The 16,392-nt window shown below is 42.2% G+C and overlaps 1 protein-coding gene across 2 annotated transcripts in view; it reads right to left on the reverse strand.

The window, feature by feature from the left end:
• reln (reelin) overlaps nucleotides 1-16,040 on the reverse strand; it is an 82,854-nt gene extending 66,814 nt beyond the window's left edge. The window contains exon 1 of one of the 2 annotated variants that reach the window (XM_026312437.1): nucleotides 15,544-16,040. In XM_026312437.1, coding sequence (XP_026168222.1) covers nucleotides 15,544-15,796 — 253 coding nt within the window. In that variant the 5' untranslated portion in view covers nucleotides 15,797-16,040. The remainder of the gene's footprint in view (nucleotides 1-15,543) is intronic. The other variant, XM_026312436.1, reaches the window with a different exon arrangement.
• Nucleotides 16,041-16,392: the final 352 nt, after the last annotated feature.

Below are 16,392 nucleotides of genomic sequence, written 5' to 3' on the forward strand. Positions count from 1 at the left end.
TCTCTCTGGCAGCAGTGTACCTGCACTCTGTTTGATGTGGAGGTTGGAGGGAGAAAGAGTGGAGGCGAGGCAAAGCTAGGGGCACAAGGTCACAATCAAAAAAACAAGAACCGGGGCGAAGAAGGATGGAGAGACAGAGGGGGGTGGTGGTGGTGTAGCCCATGGAGAGCAGTGCTACCTGATCAATACAAATGCAAGATCTAAATTATTTAGACAGGATTCTAACACCCTGCTCTCACTCGCCTGTGGAATGCATCAGACAGATAAGCCAATCAGATGAGATGAGATGAGATCAGAGCCAATCACCTGTGGGGCTACTTCTCACTTACACACACACACACACACACGCACACACACACACAGATCTAAAGGAGAGAGCTGGCGGTCTTTGATGGTAGCCTTTAACATTCTTGCCCATACTTCATTTCTGAATACTGTTCACTTGGCCGTAGGGGATGAGAAGCCATGAGGTGAGAACAGGGATGAACTTCATGACTAACACTCTCACCCAACACACCATCAGGTTTTCTGTATGTGTGTGCACATGGCTGCACTTGTGTGTAATTGTTGATGTGTAAGCCAGGGCGGGCATAGCTCATGTTAACACTGGGACTGAATTTTAGGCTTTCCCTGCCACAACCCTTAACGGAAACCTGTAAGAGATTGTTGGATAAACCTACATAAAACTGCATTACAAACCATTTCAAATACTTAGGGGCTTTTTATACAAATACATTCTCTGAAGTGGTTTATCTTGGATATGATGCAGATTGCTTCATCCTAGTTATCACTTAGAAGTCTAATGTCATGCTGACATGATCAATAGATAGATAGACAATAGGCCTGGACTTCTAAGGGTTAAACTCCACATCAAGACCTGCTCCTGGACAAGTCTGGTGTCTGAGATGCACTTAGGTCTTGCAAAACACTCATTACACTGTATGCATAGCACTCACACCCACATGCACACACTCATACTTTATATTTGAACACACCACAGAGCACATCCCTTGGCTCTAAGCCAGCATGTAATATTGATGATACGATGCGCTATGCCTCATTACAGACACACAACTGTGCTCCTGCTCAACTATTGATGGGCCTAGGGCTTTTTTCACTTCTCAGGATCCACCATGAGTAATGTTAAGGCACAAAGTACACGCACACCACACAACACAACAAAAACACACATTCACAAATTCACTGGCCCTGCTGACAAGTCTCAGAGCTCAAGCAGACGCACACACAGACTACACAAATTGACGACTAAGCGGTAATGGAAAATGAATCTTTTATCCAAAATGATTTCCAGTAAATCAAAAAGCCAATTTTTAAGTTTATTCATGTGCAGAACATAATGTTGCTTGTTTTCTTTCACCAATTCTTGGTGTGAATTTGTTTAATTAATGTTTCAGCTAGGGTTTCCCCCTGTCTTTATCTGTCCACCTGGCAATCAAGAACAACAGGATTGCATTAGTGCCTGGCATTACCTGGACCCATTTCCTGAATGCTATAAAAACATCTTTATCACGGGACAAACTAAGGACTGGAAAGAAGACAGCAAATCTGTTTAAAATTTTATGACATACTAGAGTATGGTTTTACACTGGTCCCCAAGAATCTGTTTTTCTGGTTGTTTCTTGCTCTTTTTTTTCTAGCACAAGCAGAAAGGGAGTAGCCATAACTGATGGACGGCTTTGGCTCGTTCCTCGAACAAGGAGCAGATCTATTAAATAGTGAAAAAGAGTGCTGCTCATGTTGGAAATTCAAAACCATTGAGAATGGCTCACTTTATGCTGGTTAAGCAGTCACATCAGAGACCTGAAAAACAGGACCCACTGGCATCCTAAAAGTAAAGTAATGTCCTCATGGCGTAGCAGAGTATGATCAGCACTGTGGTTGGCAATGCTTGGTGGCATGAGCTCATTCTTAGCAAACAGTATGGCATGAGATTAGGTTGGAGCTGGACAGGAAGTCTGTGAGCCCTGAGAGAAGACCTGATTTATGTCACAGTTTATTCCCTGTGTGGTTGGCATGGCCTGAACAGCTCCTTTCTGCTCTTTGTATACAACCACACCCACCAGTCCCACCAGTTTTCACCACACCCCCATTCATAACTTTTATTTTACTTACACACAGAGTTTTGGAAAAACATTTAGTAAGCACCAACGACTATAAAGACACAGCTACACAAGAAGGTTCTGGCAAGATTCAAATTGATGGCATTCAGTTCAGAGCATTAGGTAACATGAGCTACACAGTGACAAAACTAATATATGCAACACAAAAAAAAGACACACTGTAATAGTAAAGAAATCCCCATTTTTTTTCCAAGTGAATCAAGAGGACGCCCTTTTTGGTTCCAAAGTGGATAGAGGTTTTCCTGGCAACAATTTGGATAAAGATAGCTGACCATCTGACCCATATCCCACTGGCAGACACGCACGTGCCCCAGAGAGGACCAGGAAATGGAGGCCAGACCATGGGGAAGCTATAGTCCCATCTGCTTCAGTGGCCATGCCAGTGTTGGGGTGCCATTTCATTTTGAGCCTCCTGAAATGGTTTAAACTATGAGCATCACCTGAGCATGACATTATTAAGGAGAGGCTGCAATTTCCTCCGAAAGGAAAAGAAAAGTCTAGTCTTTAAAATGACCCCATGTTAAAAGATTTGCAAACAAACTAAAACATGCACGCTCCTCTACAGTTTCAGACGATCGTGTGGGAAGTGTGTTTCTGCACATATATGTGTCATGTGGTGTTCCAGTCAGGTCTAAGAGGCATCATTCCATTGCGTAACCTTCTGGCACCAAACTGGCCTGCTGGCACTGCCATCTGCTGCTGTGAATCACTAGATTACAGACAACCTATCAGCCACTGAGCTTCTACAGGTCCGCTTAACTACAACATCTCCAGAAGGCTTTGCGAAGGCCTGAATGAAAGCAATTTATTTCTAAAGAGCAGTTTAAATGCTTGCTTCCAAAAACTGTATCACGTAGCCTTTTCTTCTTCTCAGTCCTATTTGTTTTGTTGAGGTTCTACTTTATTTACCAAGGAGGGGAGCTGAAGCCTTCCTGCCTGCCTAACTTGGCTTCACCCCTGCAACAGCCGTGAAGAAAAACAGGAGTGAAGAGGCAGTTCTGTCACAAGCATCCTGTTCCTCACACATTATCTGCTTCATAATCACACTTCATTATGCAGCTCTCACGTCATGTAATGTATGTGTGCCTGTTCACATATATTGGAGCTCGTGTGTTATAGGCATAAACACATGCGAGCACAGGTGTGTAAATTATTCTACACAAAGAGTGTAGGAAACAAGTTTTAAAGGGTCTAAAGACATTTTCTTTTTCTTTTTGGGGGGTAGCACAATTGATATCTACAAGGTATCTACAATGATATTATTCTGCAAACACCGTCCTGCACTGCACATGCTTTTCATGTGCCAAAAAATTGACATGTGACAGACGCAGCCTCCATGGGAAAGCACATCTGCTCATCAGCAAGGCCAAACCAGTTGTGGCAGAACATTTCTTTATAGTTTCTGACTGAATGCTGCATGTTCAGAAGACGCATATCACACTGTGACAACTCAAAGGAAATTCTCTTTAGCTAAGAGTGGCTTTGATAGTGAATCATCTCTCTGGGCATGCAGTGTTTTTTATAGGTTTGTTGTATAAAAGGCCTGTGTACAGCACACAGAAACCACCTAACTACTAATCTGTGCTACTTGATTGTAAATGCTTCTGATATGCTACAGCTCTGTTACCTGGACTTTGTGTCTCTCAATCTTACTGAAATTTGGACGTGATCAGAGGAGGCAGGGTTCGAAAACAGTGCAGCTGGAAGGCAAAACACAGACTGATATAACAAACCTCACTCTAAGGGTTTCAGCATTAAGAGAATGTCATTAAGCACAAAAAGCATAATTGGTGGTTGATGTAAGGGCTATATTGTAATAGGCTACAGGAACACCATGACTCCTTCCCTCTGTCGCTTGGTGGCTGCCAGAACTGGAGAGTGAGCTGTCCTTATGATCAACACCATGTGTTCTGCAGACAAAGAAAAGGCTTCAGCCATCTAGCCCCACAACCTTCTCTCCAACAAACAACATTTATATATACAACTAATCTGCAACAGCAAATACCTTTAGTAGAAAACGTTTGTGATCAGATTATGTTTTCTATTCTGTTCATACTGTATGTTGTTACTTTACATATGTGGTAGTGGGTCACAATTATGTTGTGACCCAACAGACACATAATGAACGCTGCAGTAGCCGTCATGATTCCCAGTGAATCACAGGTAAGTGTAAAAACAGGGCATCTCAATTAAACATAATTGCGCAAACTAGTAGTTAGTTATGAGAATGTAAGTTAGTTTTACACAGTAATGTTCGAAGTGTTAAGTTTATCACCTTGTGTTAGCTTGATAGTAATCCAGCAACTACTGTACTTAACACTGTGCAGGTTTAAGAACTGCTTGATACAGTGTCAGATTTTGTTTTAAAACATAGGACTTTTACATTTCAGAATGGTTGAAGGGATAAAGAGAAAGGAGACAAAGAAGAGGGAGAAATTCCAGATTCAACAGGAGAGACAAGAACATGGAGACTCCATGCTGCTATGAAAGGTGCAAATTAAACATATAAAAAAAAAGATTCAACAAACAAAACTAAAACCTGTTATAACATAACTGAAAAATATTATTAAAGCCCAGTGAGCATCCAAGAACTAGGGTAGGACCCCCTGGTCATCATAACGTTAATGTGCCTGTGCAGAAACACAGTCAAACAGACCACCAAACAGTACACCAGCTGTCAAAGTACAGGCAAAATGCAGACGCCGGACATGAACCACTACTGTTATATAACTCCCTTTTCAACTCACCTGCTCCACTGGGAACTGCCTAGATAGGAACCAGGGAGGAAGTAATGAAGGCCAAGTTGTCATCCACAGCCTATATAACCTCACTGCCTGCTATGTCTCTCTCAGGGGCAACAGGCTACTTAGCCTAAGTGACCTCCATCCCCTTCCCACACAGCTGCTCTCTCTCCCACCTCACAGAAACCTGAACTACTTCACAATTGAATGAGCCATTACTGGAAAGCATCTGTCAAAACAAGGCATCGACACTTTGGATACTTTGGACACCTCACAACAACAGAGTAGCAAAAACAATTACTCTCAATAGTGCTATTATCTAGTAACACACCACGTAATTCCCAATTGCCAGCACTAACCTGACTGCTCAAAGTCTGCAGCACAATGGCCAAAGTGGCACAAATTTAAATAATCGTAATTCTCTCTGCTAGATGTTTTTGGAAAATTGTCCCACAGGCCATCATTTCCGACATCTGATACAAGAGTGAGCACCAAATCTCCTCTGTCATTAAATCTCTGCTCTATTCACAGTGCATTATAATCTTTCAATAAAAGAGGTGATATGATAAGATCCATTGAAGGAAGATAGAACTTTTCATATGCACTGGATAGACACCAGTATCTCAGTATTCATCAATGAATGAAGTTCATTACAAATCAAAAGAGCGAAAGAAGCTTTGCTGGCTTTAATCACTAAACCTATGGTGCACTGAAAATCTCATGAAGGTACAGTCAAGATGCCTTTGAGGTGCTAGTGTTTTTTCTACCACTCTCCAGAGTGCATTGCATTAAAGTTAACTCATCCAACATTAGACCTGTTTTACATTTATTCTCTTTAGTATAATGTTATTTAGATAGTTAGATAGATGAGTTTACAGCTCAGGAAAATGTAGCTTGAAACCCTGCTCACCTCTACTCTAGGCAGACTGAAGAGGACATCAGTTTTAGTTTAGATGCCGTCGCTGGTGACACACAACACATACACACATCTCATATTCAAGGAGGTGAATAGGCCAAACTTAATAAAGGTCAGTGTCTAGGAGGCACTCAGTCATGTTATTACATTGACTCACAGTGCGCCTGTTGAATTATTTCTAAAAGAGATGAAATAGCCTAAAAACATAAATACTTTTCTTTTGCTGAATTTCCATCCCTGTATTTCCAATACTGCATATTTCAGGCTCACTAAGGCTTATGAGATGAAATGGAATAAGTAAGTTAGCAGTAGGTGCACCTGCCCTCCTCTTAGCCATCCTCATGGGCTGCCACTTCAAACGGCAGTTTTTTTATCAGAGTATCACCCTGGACTTTTGAACTGTTAGAGCCTTATAAAAAGTACAAGATACCAGATTTTCTTACATACAGTATGTATGGATTTTCAACAAAACTGAGTTTTTACACAGTGTTAGAACACTTTGAGAGAAGTGAAACAACAATGAAGCTGCAGTGACGTGTTTTAAATAGATTCAGTTATGGAGATGATAAAATATTTACACATTAAAAGGAGTCCCTCTACCTATGCTTGTAACATAGTTACATCCCTACTTAATATACCTGAAAGCCTACTGGCCTGAACCATCTGTAGACATCTGTTTGCGAACCAAATAGGTGCTGCATCTGTTAGCATGTACTAGCACACACACACAAACACACACACACACGAGCTGCCTTCAGTATACCAGGTTCATAGCTGTCCCAACCATGTCTTCCTTATTGCAGATATAATAGCTCTAATACAATAATGTAACTGTAACTTGACACACTGGTTGCCTTTACATCTGTCCGTCCTTCTCTTCCATATATCTTTTCTATTTTCATCATTACATACGTGTTCTTTTTTAGTACAAACAGGAAAAACACAAATATGTGACTTACACTAAAAAAAAAAAATGGTACAATGTAGGACATAAAGGTTTCTGTTAGTTCTTTTTTTTACAGGCCCTGCTTCTTTGAATCCTAAAGAGTAGTACATTAACTAATTATAGTCAACACACCATCTCATCATACTTATCAAATAAACTGATGTATAATGGGTCACTTTTTAAGATACTGTAAATAGGCCATGGACCATAATACATCACATGAAACATCTTCAGGTCATGATCACAAAAATATAAAACTGCACACAGGTGTAGCTATAATGCAACATCATAACATTTATTCAGCTAGTACATCTGGATTCAGTTCTCAACCCTAAAGTAATAAGAGTTTGGCAAATTGTTTAAAGAGTGGTTCCTGGGAGCAAGAAAGGATGGCAGGTCATTGCGCCTCACTGTTTTGCTCTCCACTCCATGCACTTTCTTGGTGTGAAAATTACAGATGATGGCCAGCTAAGTGAAAAAGTACTGACATTAGTCAAAGTCTGACGTGCACCCCCCCAGCTTTTGGGTATGAATTTTTGGGTGGAAGGAGAGTGGCACAGTGGTGTGGTGGGGGCTCTGTGGAGCAGAGGGGAAGATTGATTTCTAATTAACAAGCTGGTTGTTGTAATGAAAGACTAGATGGTCTCTACCGGCAGTGGATCAATGGGGGAGTATTTCCCTTGACATCCACTCTTAATCACAGTGGCTCAGTTTGGCGAAAATGCACTCATTGCTGTGATTAACACAGCTATCTTCCTTTTTTCTTTTCCATCTCTTTACAGTCTTGACCCCTTCCTCAGCCTTCTGCTTTCACTCAGCAGCAATATCACTCAATGACTATTGTCTTGTTTTCTCTGGATGCACACCAGCAAATGTGTCAAGTCACTGACAAAAACATTGTGATGTGTATGTACAGACATAGTAGTAGTAAGCTGGCTGTATTGGTATCCATCTGTGTTGACAATGAGAAGTGTCGTATTTATAATTGCTGCAAGTTGCAGCTGTGGATTCATGGAGTGGTAGTCCTTTTGTTTAAAGTTTGGTTCAGTTTTTGGTATTAGAGTATGGACTTCAGGTCTTTTCCCTCTGTCACTCCCAACCACCTTCATCTGGTATAGACTCCTCATATAATCATTTTCCTACACTGAAGCTTGGCAATTTCAACAGATTGATATGACATGACTCATGACTGCCATCTCCAGAGAAGAGATGGCAGTCACCTCAAATGTTTGGCCCCTGTGAAAAGAAGAACTGTGCACCAGGCGACAGACACATGGCCCCAGCTACACGCTGATAATGAAAAAGTTTAGCTAAGGTCAATTATCAGCCAATGAGAGAGAAGCCTTCTCTGTGCCTTACAGAGAAGGTGAAGTCACATCTATGCTTCAGTTTAGACCCCTGTTGTTCTAAATTTCAGTTCCTAGTCGAAAACCTCCTCAAAGGCAAGGCACATGTACACCTGATATACTGTGGTGTAATACACACTGCTCCAATGGCCACTCCTTGGATTACCTAATATGTCGCTAGTTCACTGATATCCTATTTCAAATGCCTGCATAGACTATTTGTAGTGAGTACATGTGAAAGGTAAAGTTAAGATTGCATTTAAGAAATGTTGCTGAAAACCCCATAAGGCAAGCTAAATGTATTTAATCTGGAAGAATCTGTGGATTTTCTAATCCAGACTCAGAGCTTGATGACACATGGTCCTGTGAGGGATGGAAGAATCAGGTTTGATATGGGGGATTCACGACAGAGCATTAGGGAAATTAAGTATTTTCAGGGACCCTGCAAACCTCAATCCCTTCACCCATGCTGTCACATTCAGAAGAAATATGTGTGAGTTTGTGTATGTGTGTGGATGTGTAATCTGCCTCTGCCAGCCTGCATTTTGGTGCTGAAAGGGGGCTAATCCGCCTGTGCCATGCACCGTGTGCCCAGCACCCAGCCAGTTGCACCATGCCGCCTCCTCTGTAGTGGGTCCATTGGAGCGCTACAAGGCCCTCTGAATGCTATCAGCACAGACGACACACTGGCCCCCAAGCAGGGATTACAGCTCTCTCACTGAAGCCACCAGGAGGAGGGTCCAGAGCAAGAGGAGGAGAAGGAGGAGGACGAGGTACACAATCCTCCAACTGGAGCTCCATTGTCTAAAAGGAAGAGGAAAGCTGACATGCCAATCAAAAGTGGCTGGGTAACTACCCCATGGGAACAACATGTCCAGCATGAAGGAGGAAGGAAAAAAGGTTTAAAAAGGATCCATCACTTTTTAAAATCCAACTCTACAGTGTCAAGAGCCACTTGGTACTCCTTAAGGAAAAGAAACACTGGCCCATTGTTGTGACGTTAATTGGAATGTAATAGAATAACATACAGAGCTCTTCATGTCACATGCAGACCTGGTAACGGGGCTTTCTAAGAAAATAAAACTGTAATTATGTTAACCTGTTTGTTCTTTAAAAATAAGTATCAAAGAGACAGGGAGTAGGGGAAATTGTACTGTGCCAATAAATATTATCATTGATGCATCCCTTGTGTTTTCTGTAGAGACTTGACACACATACAATAACAAAACAACACTGCTCATCAAACTTAATCTTCAGCATCTACAGAAATGTGAGCAAGTAATCAACAAGAATGTTACTAAGTGCTTTGTGCTTCGGGCATGAAAACAACTCACAATGTCACTATATTGGGCCAGGAATGGAACCTGTTAGTACTTGTGCTGTCTAAAACTTAAATCTCCAGACATCAGAAAGGGACACAATGGAAACACAGCAAACGAGTGTATGCTAAAACAGCAGAGTCTAGCATCTGCAGAGAGAGAGAGAGACACTAATAAATTGGGCAAACCCCCAACAGGCAAGCACACACTCCAATATCCTGAAAATACTTACACCCACTCGTCTACCCACTCATGAAAGTTACTGAAAACACAACTCACATTTGCTTGTTAAGAGCTTCTTGTTTTGGTTGCAAAATGAATCTGTTGAGGAAATTGAAAATAAAAAAAAAAATGTAAAAAAGCAAAAGCTACTTGCCGCTTGCCCAGATAAGACTGGCACAGACACACACCTCTGTCTGGCAAGGATCCACACACTGTCTTCATTTTTAGCTATTTCTACAACACCTGGCACCGTGCTGGCACTAACCTGGCAAAGGCTAACAAAGTCACTATTATCTGAGGCGATTTGCCGTGCTCTGATCCAGTAAATCAATTCTCGAGAAATGTAGCATTTGGGTTGCATCTGGCCCATCTCAGCTATCAAAGCTTTGAATTCTCCAGAGTTGCAGGAGCTCACTTCCTCTTTCTGAGAATATACAAAGGCAGAGACATTGCAAATACGTCTAGAGTCGCCCGTTTATTGTAGCATCATTACATTTCCACAGGTTCATACTCTACAATAGCTACAGCATGTTTCTATGAAAACAACCTGACACAGTCATTTAGCACTAGATAGGACAAACAAAAACTACATTAAACTACTATTATATTATCAAGTCATGTCCTGTTGTAGCATCAATACAAAGAATTAAAATAGCCAACTTGATAGGACATTTGTGTTTAGGCAGCAGAATATCTGACCTGTCTCTATGGTCATGATGGATCACCCACTAAGTGTCGAGTGCTGTGTGCATGGTCAAGCGTGCATGTGTGACAAAGGGAAGATTCTCCATGAATATCCATTCTCATTTCTCGCCCATCTGCTCCTTCTTATAAAGGAAACTCGAAATATGTCAGTGAATACAATACTCTTTAAATGGTTCATCATTCAATGTCCACACAGACAGAACACCCAAACACACACTGCAAGCCCATACAAACAGTAATACACTTGACACACTTCTCTCTGCTCAGTGAAGTCACCTATTCAGACAAAGCAGTAGGAGGCTGAGAAGCTGAAGAACTAGGAAGCTAATGAATGCATGAGTTCAGACCACTTGGAATGGCTAGTGCTATCCGTATGTTGCCTTTCCTTTGCTCACAAAAGAGCCCTATTACACCATTAGCCCCTATCCCCTCTACTATTCCCTCACTCCTACCTCTTTTTCAGTGTCCTTGTTCTCCTAAACTAGAGATCTGGATAAAAACTAGGCCAGTCTTTTGACGGTTCACTGACCAATGCTTGCTGCACTGGAAGAAATACTTCCTGGTCTTTTAACTAAAATAATCCAACATGCTACAGTTAAGCTGAATAGAACACTAGACCAGTGGACAGGCGGACTAAGGACATCGGCCAAATCTAATCACTCTGCAGGAACAGAGCTCCAAGCAATGCAGCACTGATGAGAAGCGGTCAGAGGTCACACAGCAGACCCTTAATGGTCCCCTCAGAGGTTAAATGCTGTTGAAGCCGATGATGACGTCCAACAAGCTACTGATGCCACAGCAGGTCGGTGTTATTTTGACATTCCATGAAAAGACAAAGATGGCTGCGAGCACCTAGTGTGGAGACGTAAAGATGGGGATTGTGTTTCCATGACAAATTCCTTCGCTGACCTTGTGTATGTTAAGATAATATCTGCATTTCTACAACCTTACTGGGGCTTTGTGTATGTGACCTTCACTTCAGCATGGCTGACTTGCTGTTTTACAGACATCAGTCAACAGGACACTCACAGAAAAACTCCCCCAACCACGACAAGTAATCAACTTTGCAGACTGATAATGGTTTCTTTCCCATTGCAAGGCACACTGAGTTGTTTCTGGTGGTTGGCAGAGGAGCTGCTGAAGTAATTCACAATGTCTAATCTGATAGGTTATCATGAGAAGAGCTGATGGCATTTAGTGGGGATGAATTTATCTCCAAGTTCCCATTAAGAATGTCATTTACTGGCAACATCCAAATCTCCTTGAAATGTTGATTGTTTCTTCAATCATTTGCACATGAAAAGGTCCATGGAACAGGGGCTGCTGTAGGGACCACTGACAGCTCAGCAATGATCCTTTCAGCCTGTACCGCCAACTAGTTCTTTAAGCAGTTCGCTTGTTTTAGCCTCTGTCACTTTCCCTTATAAGACAGTTTCATCTCCTGTTTTTTATTGTGTCACTGTTGTAACGACGATTCATCAAATGTTTTTTTGAGTTTTAAATGACATGAATATGGTCAGAGGGAACGCCATGCTACCTGCATGAAACTGCTTGACTCGGCTCAGTCAGTGCTGTACCTTAACGTCAATGACTCTCAATACGGATACTCACAAAAACTCAACTTTACAGGCAGACACACATAATGCGAGTGCAAGCGCCCACTCGAGCTTTTTAAATACCATAAACATAAATTAACAGACTAAGTGACAACAGCTGAAACATTATAGTCTATACAAACATGCACCGTGCTTGAAACCACTGGTGTGGTAAACACGACTGTAGCTTTGATCTGAAGTGCACAAACATCATTGCAAACTTGGCTGAATGGTACAATTCAAAAGAGGCTCAATCAATCTCACCGGCCCTATTTCTGCTCATGTACCACCATTTTTCCAGTTATTCTCCACTGACTTGCAAAGAACCCAGCACTCCCGTTCCATTCCCTCATCAATTTTTTCTGTTATGCTTTCTAATCATACTGTGTAACACAGAGCGGATGTCCCCTCTTCTCATGATTTGAACCCAGTATGCTTTACTGGATAGGTTATATTTTCTTACTAAAACAAGTCTGTTAAGAGCAATTTGCTCTTCCTCTTCTTTAAACTGCTGTATCACCATTCCTGTTGTTCATCTGGGAGAATGAACATGCAAGTTTTCCAAAGCGGGAGGACAAGAAACAGGAATGAAAATCCTGATTAACTGTGTTTAGAAACAGGGCTCTGGGTTTTGTATGATGATGTTGCTTCCTATAAACATGTGGTTGCTGTATGGAGAACATCTCACATTCCTGCAGCAGTGTTAAAAGAGGTCAGAGACAAAAAAAAAAAAATGCCTTGACATTACTGAAATAAAGAGCTACATCCTGAGTGTAGCAAAAGTGGCTCAAAAGAGCTGTTTGATTATTTAGAGGACAGGCTCAAATCCCTGTGTGACCTCACTTCTCTTTGCTTCCCCCTCTTTTCTGAAAGATAAGGCTGTATGTGGGCAGTATGTGAGTGACACTTGGTTTCCATTTGTCCGATACAAGGATTGACCCTTGAGTCTGAATGCATGCACACAAAAATCTTTGAATTTCTTCCCCTTCTGTTTTCCCAGCAGTGCAGAGTGTCTCTACAGTATTTCTGTTTCCATTTTGTCCACCACGACCCTGCCAATACGCCCACCCTCTCAAACATTTCACCCAGAGAGTAACGCAACCTTTCTTGGTCATTTATTTCTGATAGCTAAACACAATAATCTCATCTACGACACACACACACGCAGAGTTTGCTACCCACACATGGTCTTATCGCTCAAAAGCAACAGAGAAGCTAGAAGCGGTGAGGTCAGGTCAGAAACCCAATTACTGTCCAACAAATCGGCCACACAGAATCTTCCTCTTGCTCTGCGCTGAATGCTGAGGTGTTTCTTTGAGACATTCAACTCTCCGTGTCTTTTAAAAGGGGTCATCTGTCTCTTATTTTTCTTAACTTTCCCTCCTTCCACTACCAACCGCTCTCCTTCGCACTCTTTCTCCAGTCTTCTTTTCTACAGCTCTTCCAGAACCACATGGCAAGCATCTAATGCCTTCCGCCCACCATTTCCACATGCAGCTCTTTCAGTGGTTAGATCACACATTGCTTTTAGAAGATTAAACCAAATGTAGTCCAAAAGCCCAGAGAGCACACAAAAGCGATGACAAAAAAACAAATGAGACCAAACCAAATAAAAGCATGCTGAAATACAAAAGCTTACAGACAGAATGGAAAAAAAAAAAAAAAATGTCACAAGAACTTGCCCTTGCCCTTTTTCATCATATCACCAGGGTATTTGATTTACTGTTTATTCCTTTGTTTTCTCCTCAATCATTTTTAGATACATGTCCACCCTCAATCCAACCCTGTATAAATGGACCTCAAACCACCAAATTCCTACCACAATGAGCCAGGCAATGGGTGTGGTAAGAACATGTAAGGATGGATGTAACAATCAAGGTTTGAGAGGATGAGAGGGAGGTGCAAAAGACAGACAGAGACTGGGATTGCTCCTGATTGCACAACTTAAGCACAGAGCCAGCCACGTTTCACTTGCTCACTTGCCATTTTTCCTTCCATCCTCAGTGCAAACTCAGTGAAAACCCCAGAAATTTAACAATGAATTGCCATAATGTGCCAAAACATGGATAGAGGAAAAAACAAAAAAAGTGAGCAGCTTGGAACCCTGTCATGTTTTATTGCAAGCCCGGCTGCTGGTATCTTATCTGCTCAATCCTCTCATCGTCATTTAAATCTCCCCCTATTCCAGCCGATCGCAGCCGTGGCACTATTTAAATTTCTCCCTCCTCCCAGTCCACCACATTTCTAATGCTAATTATTTAAACCTCTCCATGCACTCTATCCCTCCCATCCACCAGCTAGTTATTCAAATCTCTCCCTAGTAGCTCTCCCTGAAAGCCTGGTCCCAAATGAAGGGTTGATCTGTTGATCTGGGCTGTTGTTTTCAGACAAGATAATACGGCTTCTTCTATACTCTTCTCTTTTCCCTGCTCTGTTTTCCTGGCCTTCTCATTTCCCTTTTCTTTTAATATACAATCACACTGCTGGACATATCCTTACTGAGAGCAAGAGGTTTATTTGCCATGATAATGGAATGCAGTTGTTAACAGCGCAGGAACAGTGTGATAAATCCACAGTGTAATCTGCTGTTTGCCATATCAAATTGAAAACAGAACAAAGACTGGGTTAGGAAGAGATATGGGTAATGTACACAAACTGTTTGTATATTTAGGAAGTTGACTACAACTAGTAATATACATACATACACATTCAACTCTTAGAGAACGAGATAGCTGCATGGGAATGTGACCTCAGTCACTCTGTGGAGGCCTGTGCGGGTCACTGTCCCCTGTGTTAAGTAAGTGGTGAGAGTGAGTGACTGAGCAATGGTGACAAGAGTTTGGAGGTCAGAGGGGATCGTTTTTCCAGGACCAGGTGCAAGCACATCAGTGTGGGGAAAGTGGACATTAATCTCTGTCTCCTCTGATACAATGAACAGGGTTTACTTTCTTAATCTTTGTTTGTTTGTCCATTCGCACCCTCACTTTTTGCACTCGCACTCATTCATTTGGAGGGAGCTCACTGTTAGTCCTGTGTAGAAGCCACCTACACATGGAGCATCAGGATCACAGCTCAGTAAAACACCAAAGCTGCTCGCAGCACTGAACAGGAGTCCCACTCAGCACCGCTACTTATTACAGTTACATAAACGCTGGTTTTGAACAACAGCCATCGCACACAACTGCATACTTCCATATGCACACACCACAGCAGAACCTCATGTGTGATGCAAAACACCTGTAAGAAAATTACAGTACTGTTCAATTACAATTCAATTAGAATTCTTGATCACAAAGTTTTTCTATCTTTAGTGTAAAACGTATCTTATGCATAACAAATTTAGCATGATTCAGCAATGGGTTTTCATCAAGAAAACATCCACAATTTCTAAATGAATGTTTCATAAAAGGAAAAAAATATTTTTAAAATATATTCTCACATTTTTCACTCAGTATTTTCACAAATTAGATGAAATTTAAAATTTGAAAAAAAAAAAAAATCCAATCTCCTGCCTCTTTTTTAGGTTTTTAGCAAACAACAGATCCCATTCTTCAGCATGCACCCCCCCCCCCAAAAAAAAAAAAAAAAACACACTGTAGAGGGTGTGCTCACCTTGGTACTCCTGTCCAGGGATGTATGCGGTGGGGTTGCCTGTAATTTGGAGGGTGAGCAGCACCTCTGCCCCACCTTCTGCCATTCCGGCTCCCTCCAGCTCCCCGTGGTGGGTGCACAGGAAGAAGAAGGGGTTGAAACGGGGGTAGAAGCTTGCAGGGGGTGCCCCAAAATCCATGCTGGTGCTCCCCAAGACTAGAGCCAGCAGGGTACAACCTAAGGCACCCCCAAGAGAGGCCCACGCCATGGCCATCTGCCCTCACCAAACGAGGGAATGAGGGAGTGGAGGAGGGTGAAAAGGTGAGGTGAGTGATGAGTAGGAGTAAGGAAGGCACAGGTAGAGTTCCAGAGATCAGCTTCTGGAGTCCACAGATGAGTCGAAAGTCCAAAAGTGCGTGTGTGAAAGTGTGTCTCTAAGTGTGTATATGCATGTGTGTGAGTGTGGTCTTGGCTATGAGGAAAACTGTAGAGCTCTGTTTTTCTGCCTCTTCTCCCTGTCCTACCTTCACTCTCGGGGAGTTCAGAGCTTCGCCTGTGCTGTCCTGCTCCGGCGTTTAAATACCTAACCCCCTCCCTCTGTTTCCCTCTCTCCTCCCACCCTCCCTCCCTCTTTCCCTCTCTGTCTTTCGCTCTAACACCAGCTCCACGCGTGCTGTATGCGCTCTACAAGACGGCCTCCCTCCTCTCTCTCATCCAGCTCTTCTCTCTCTTTAGTCTCAGTGTGCCTTTTTCCTTAATCTTTTCCTGCCCTCTCTTTTCTCTTCTCTGTGTCTTTACCTCTCACTAAACCACTGTTACTCCACGTTGCACTCGTGTCCCTCTCCTGAGACCTTCTCTCATCTCTATGCA

The sequence above is a fragment of the Mastacembelus armatus genome, chromosome 6 (assembly GCF_900324485.2).
Source record: "Mastacembelus armatus chromosome 6, fMasArm1.2, whole genome shotgun sequence".
Classification (NCBI taxonomy): Eukaryota; Metazoa; Chordata; class Actinopteri; order Synbranchiformes; family Mastacembelidae; genus Mastacembelus; species Mastacembelus armatus.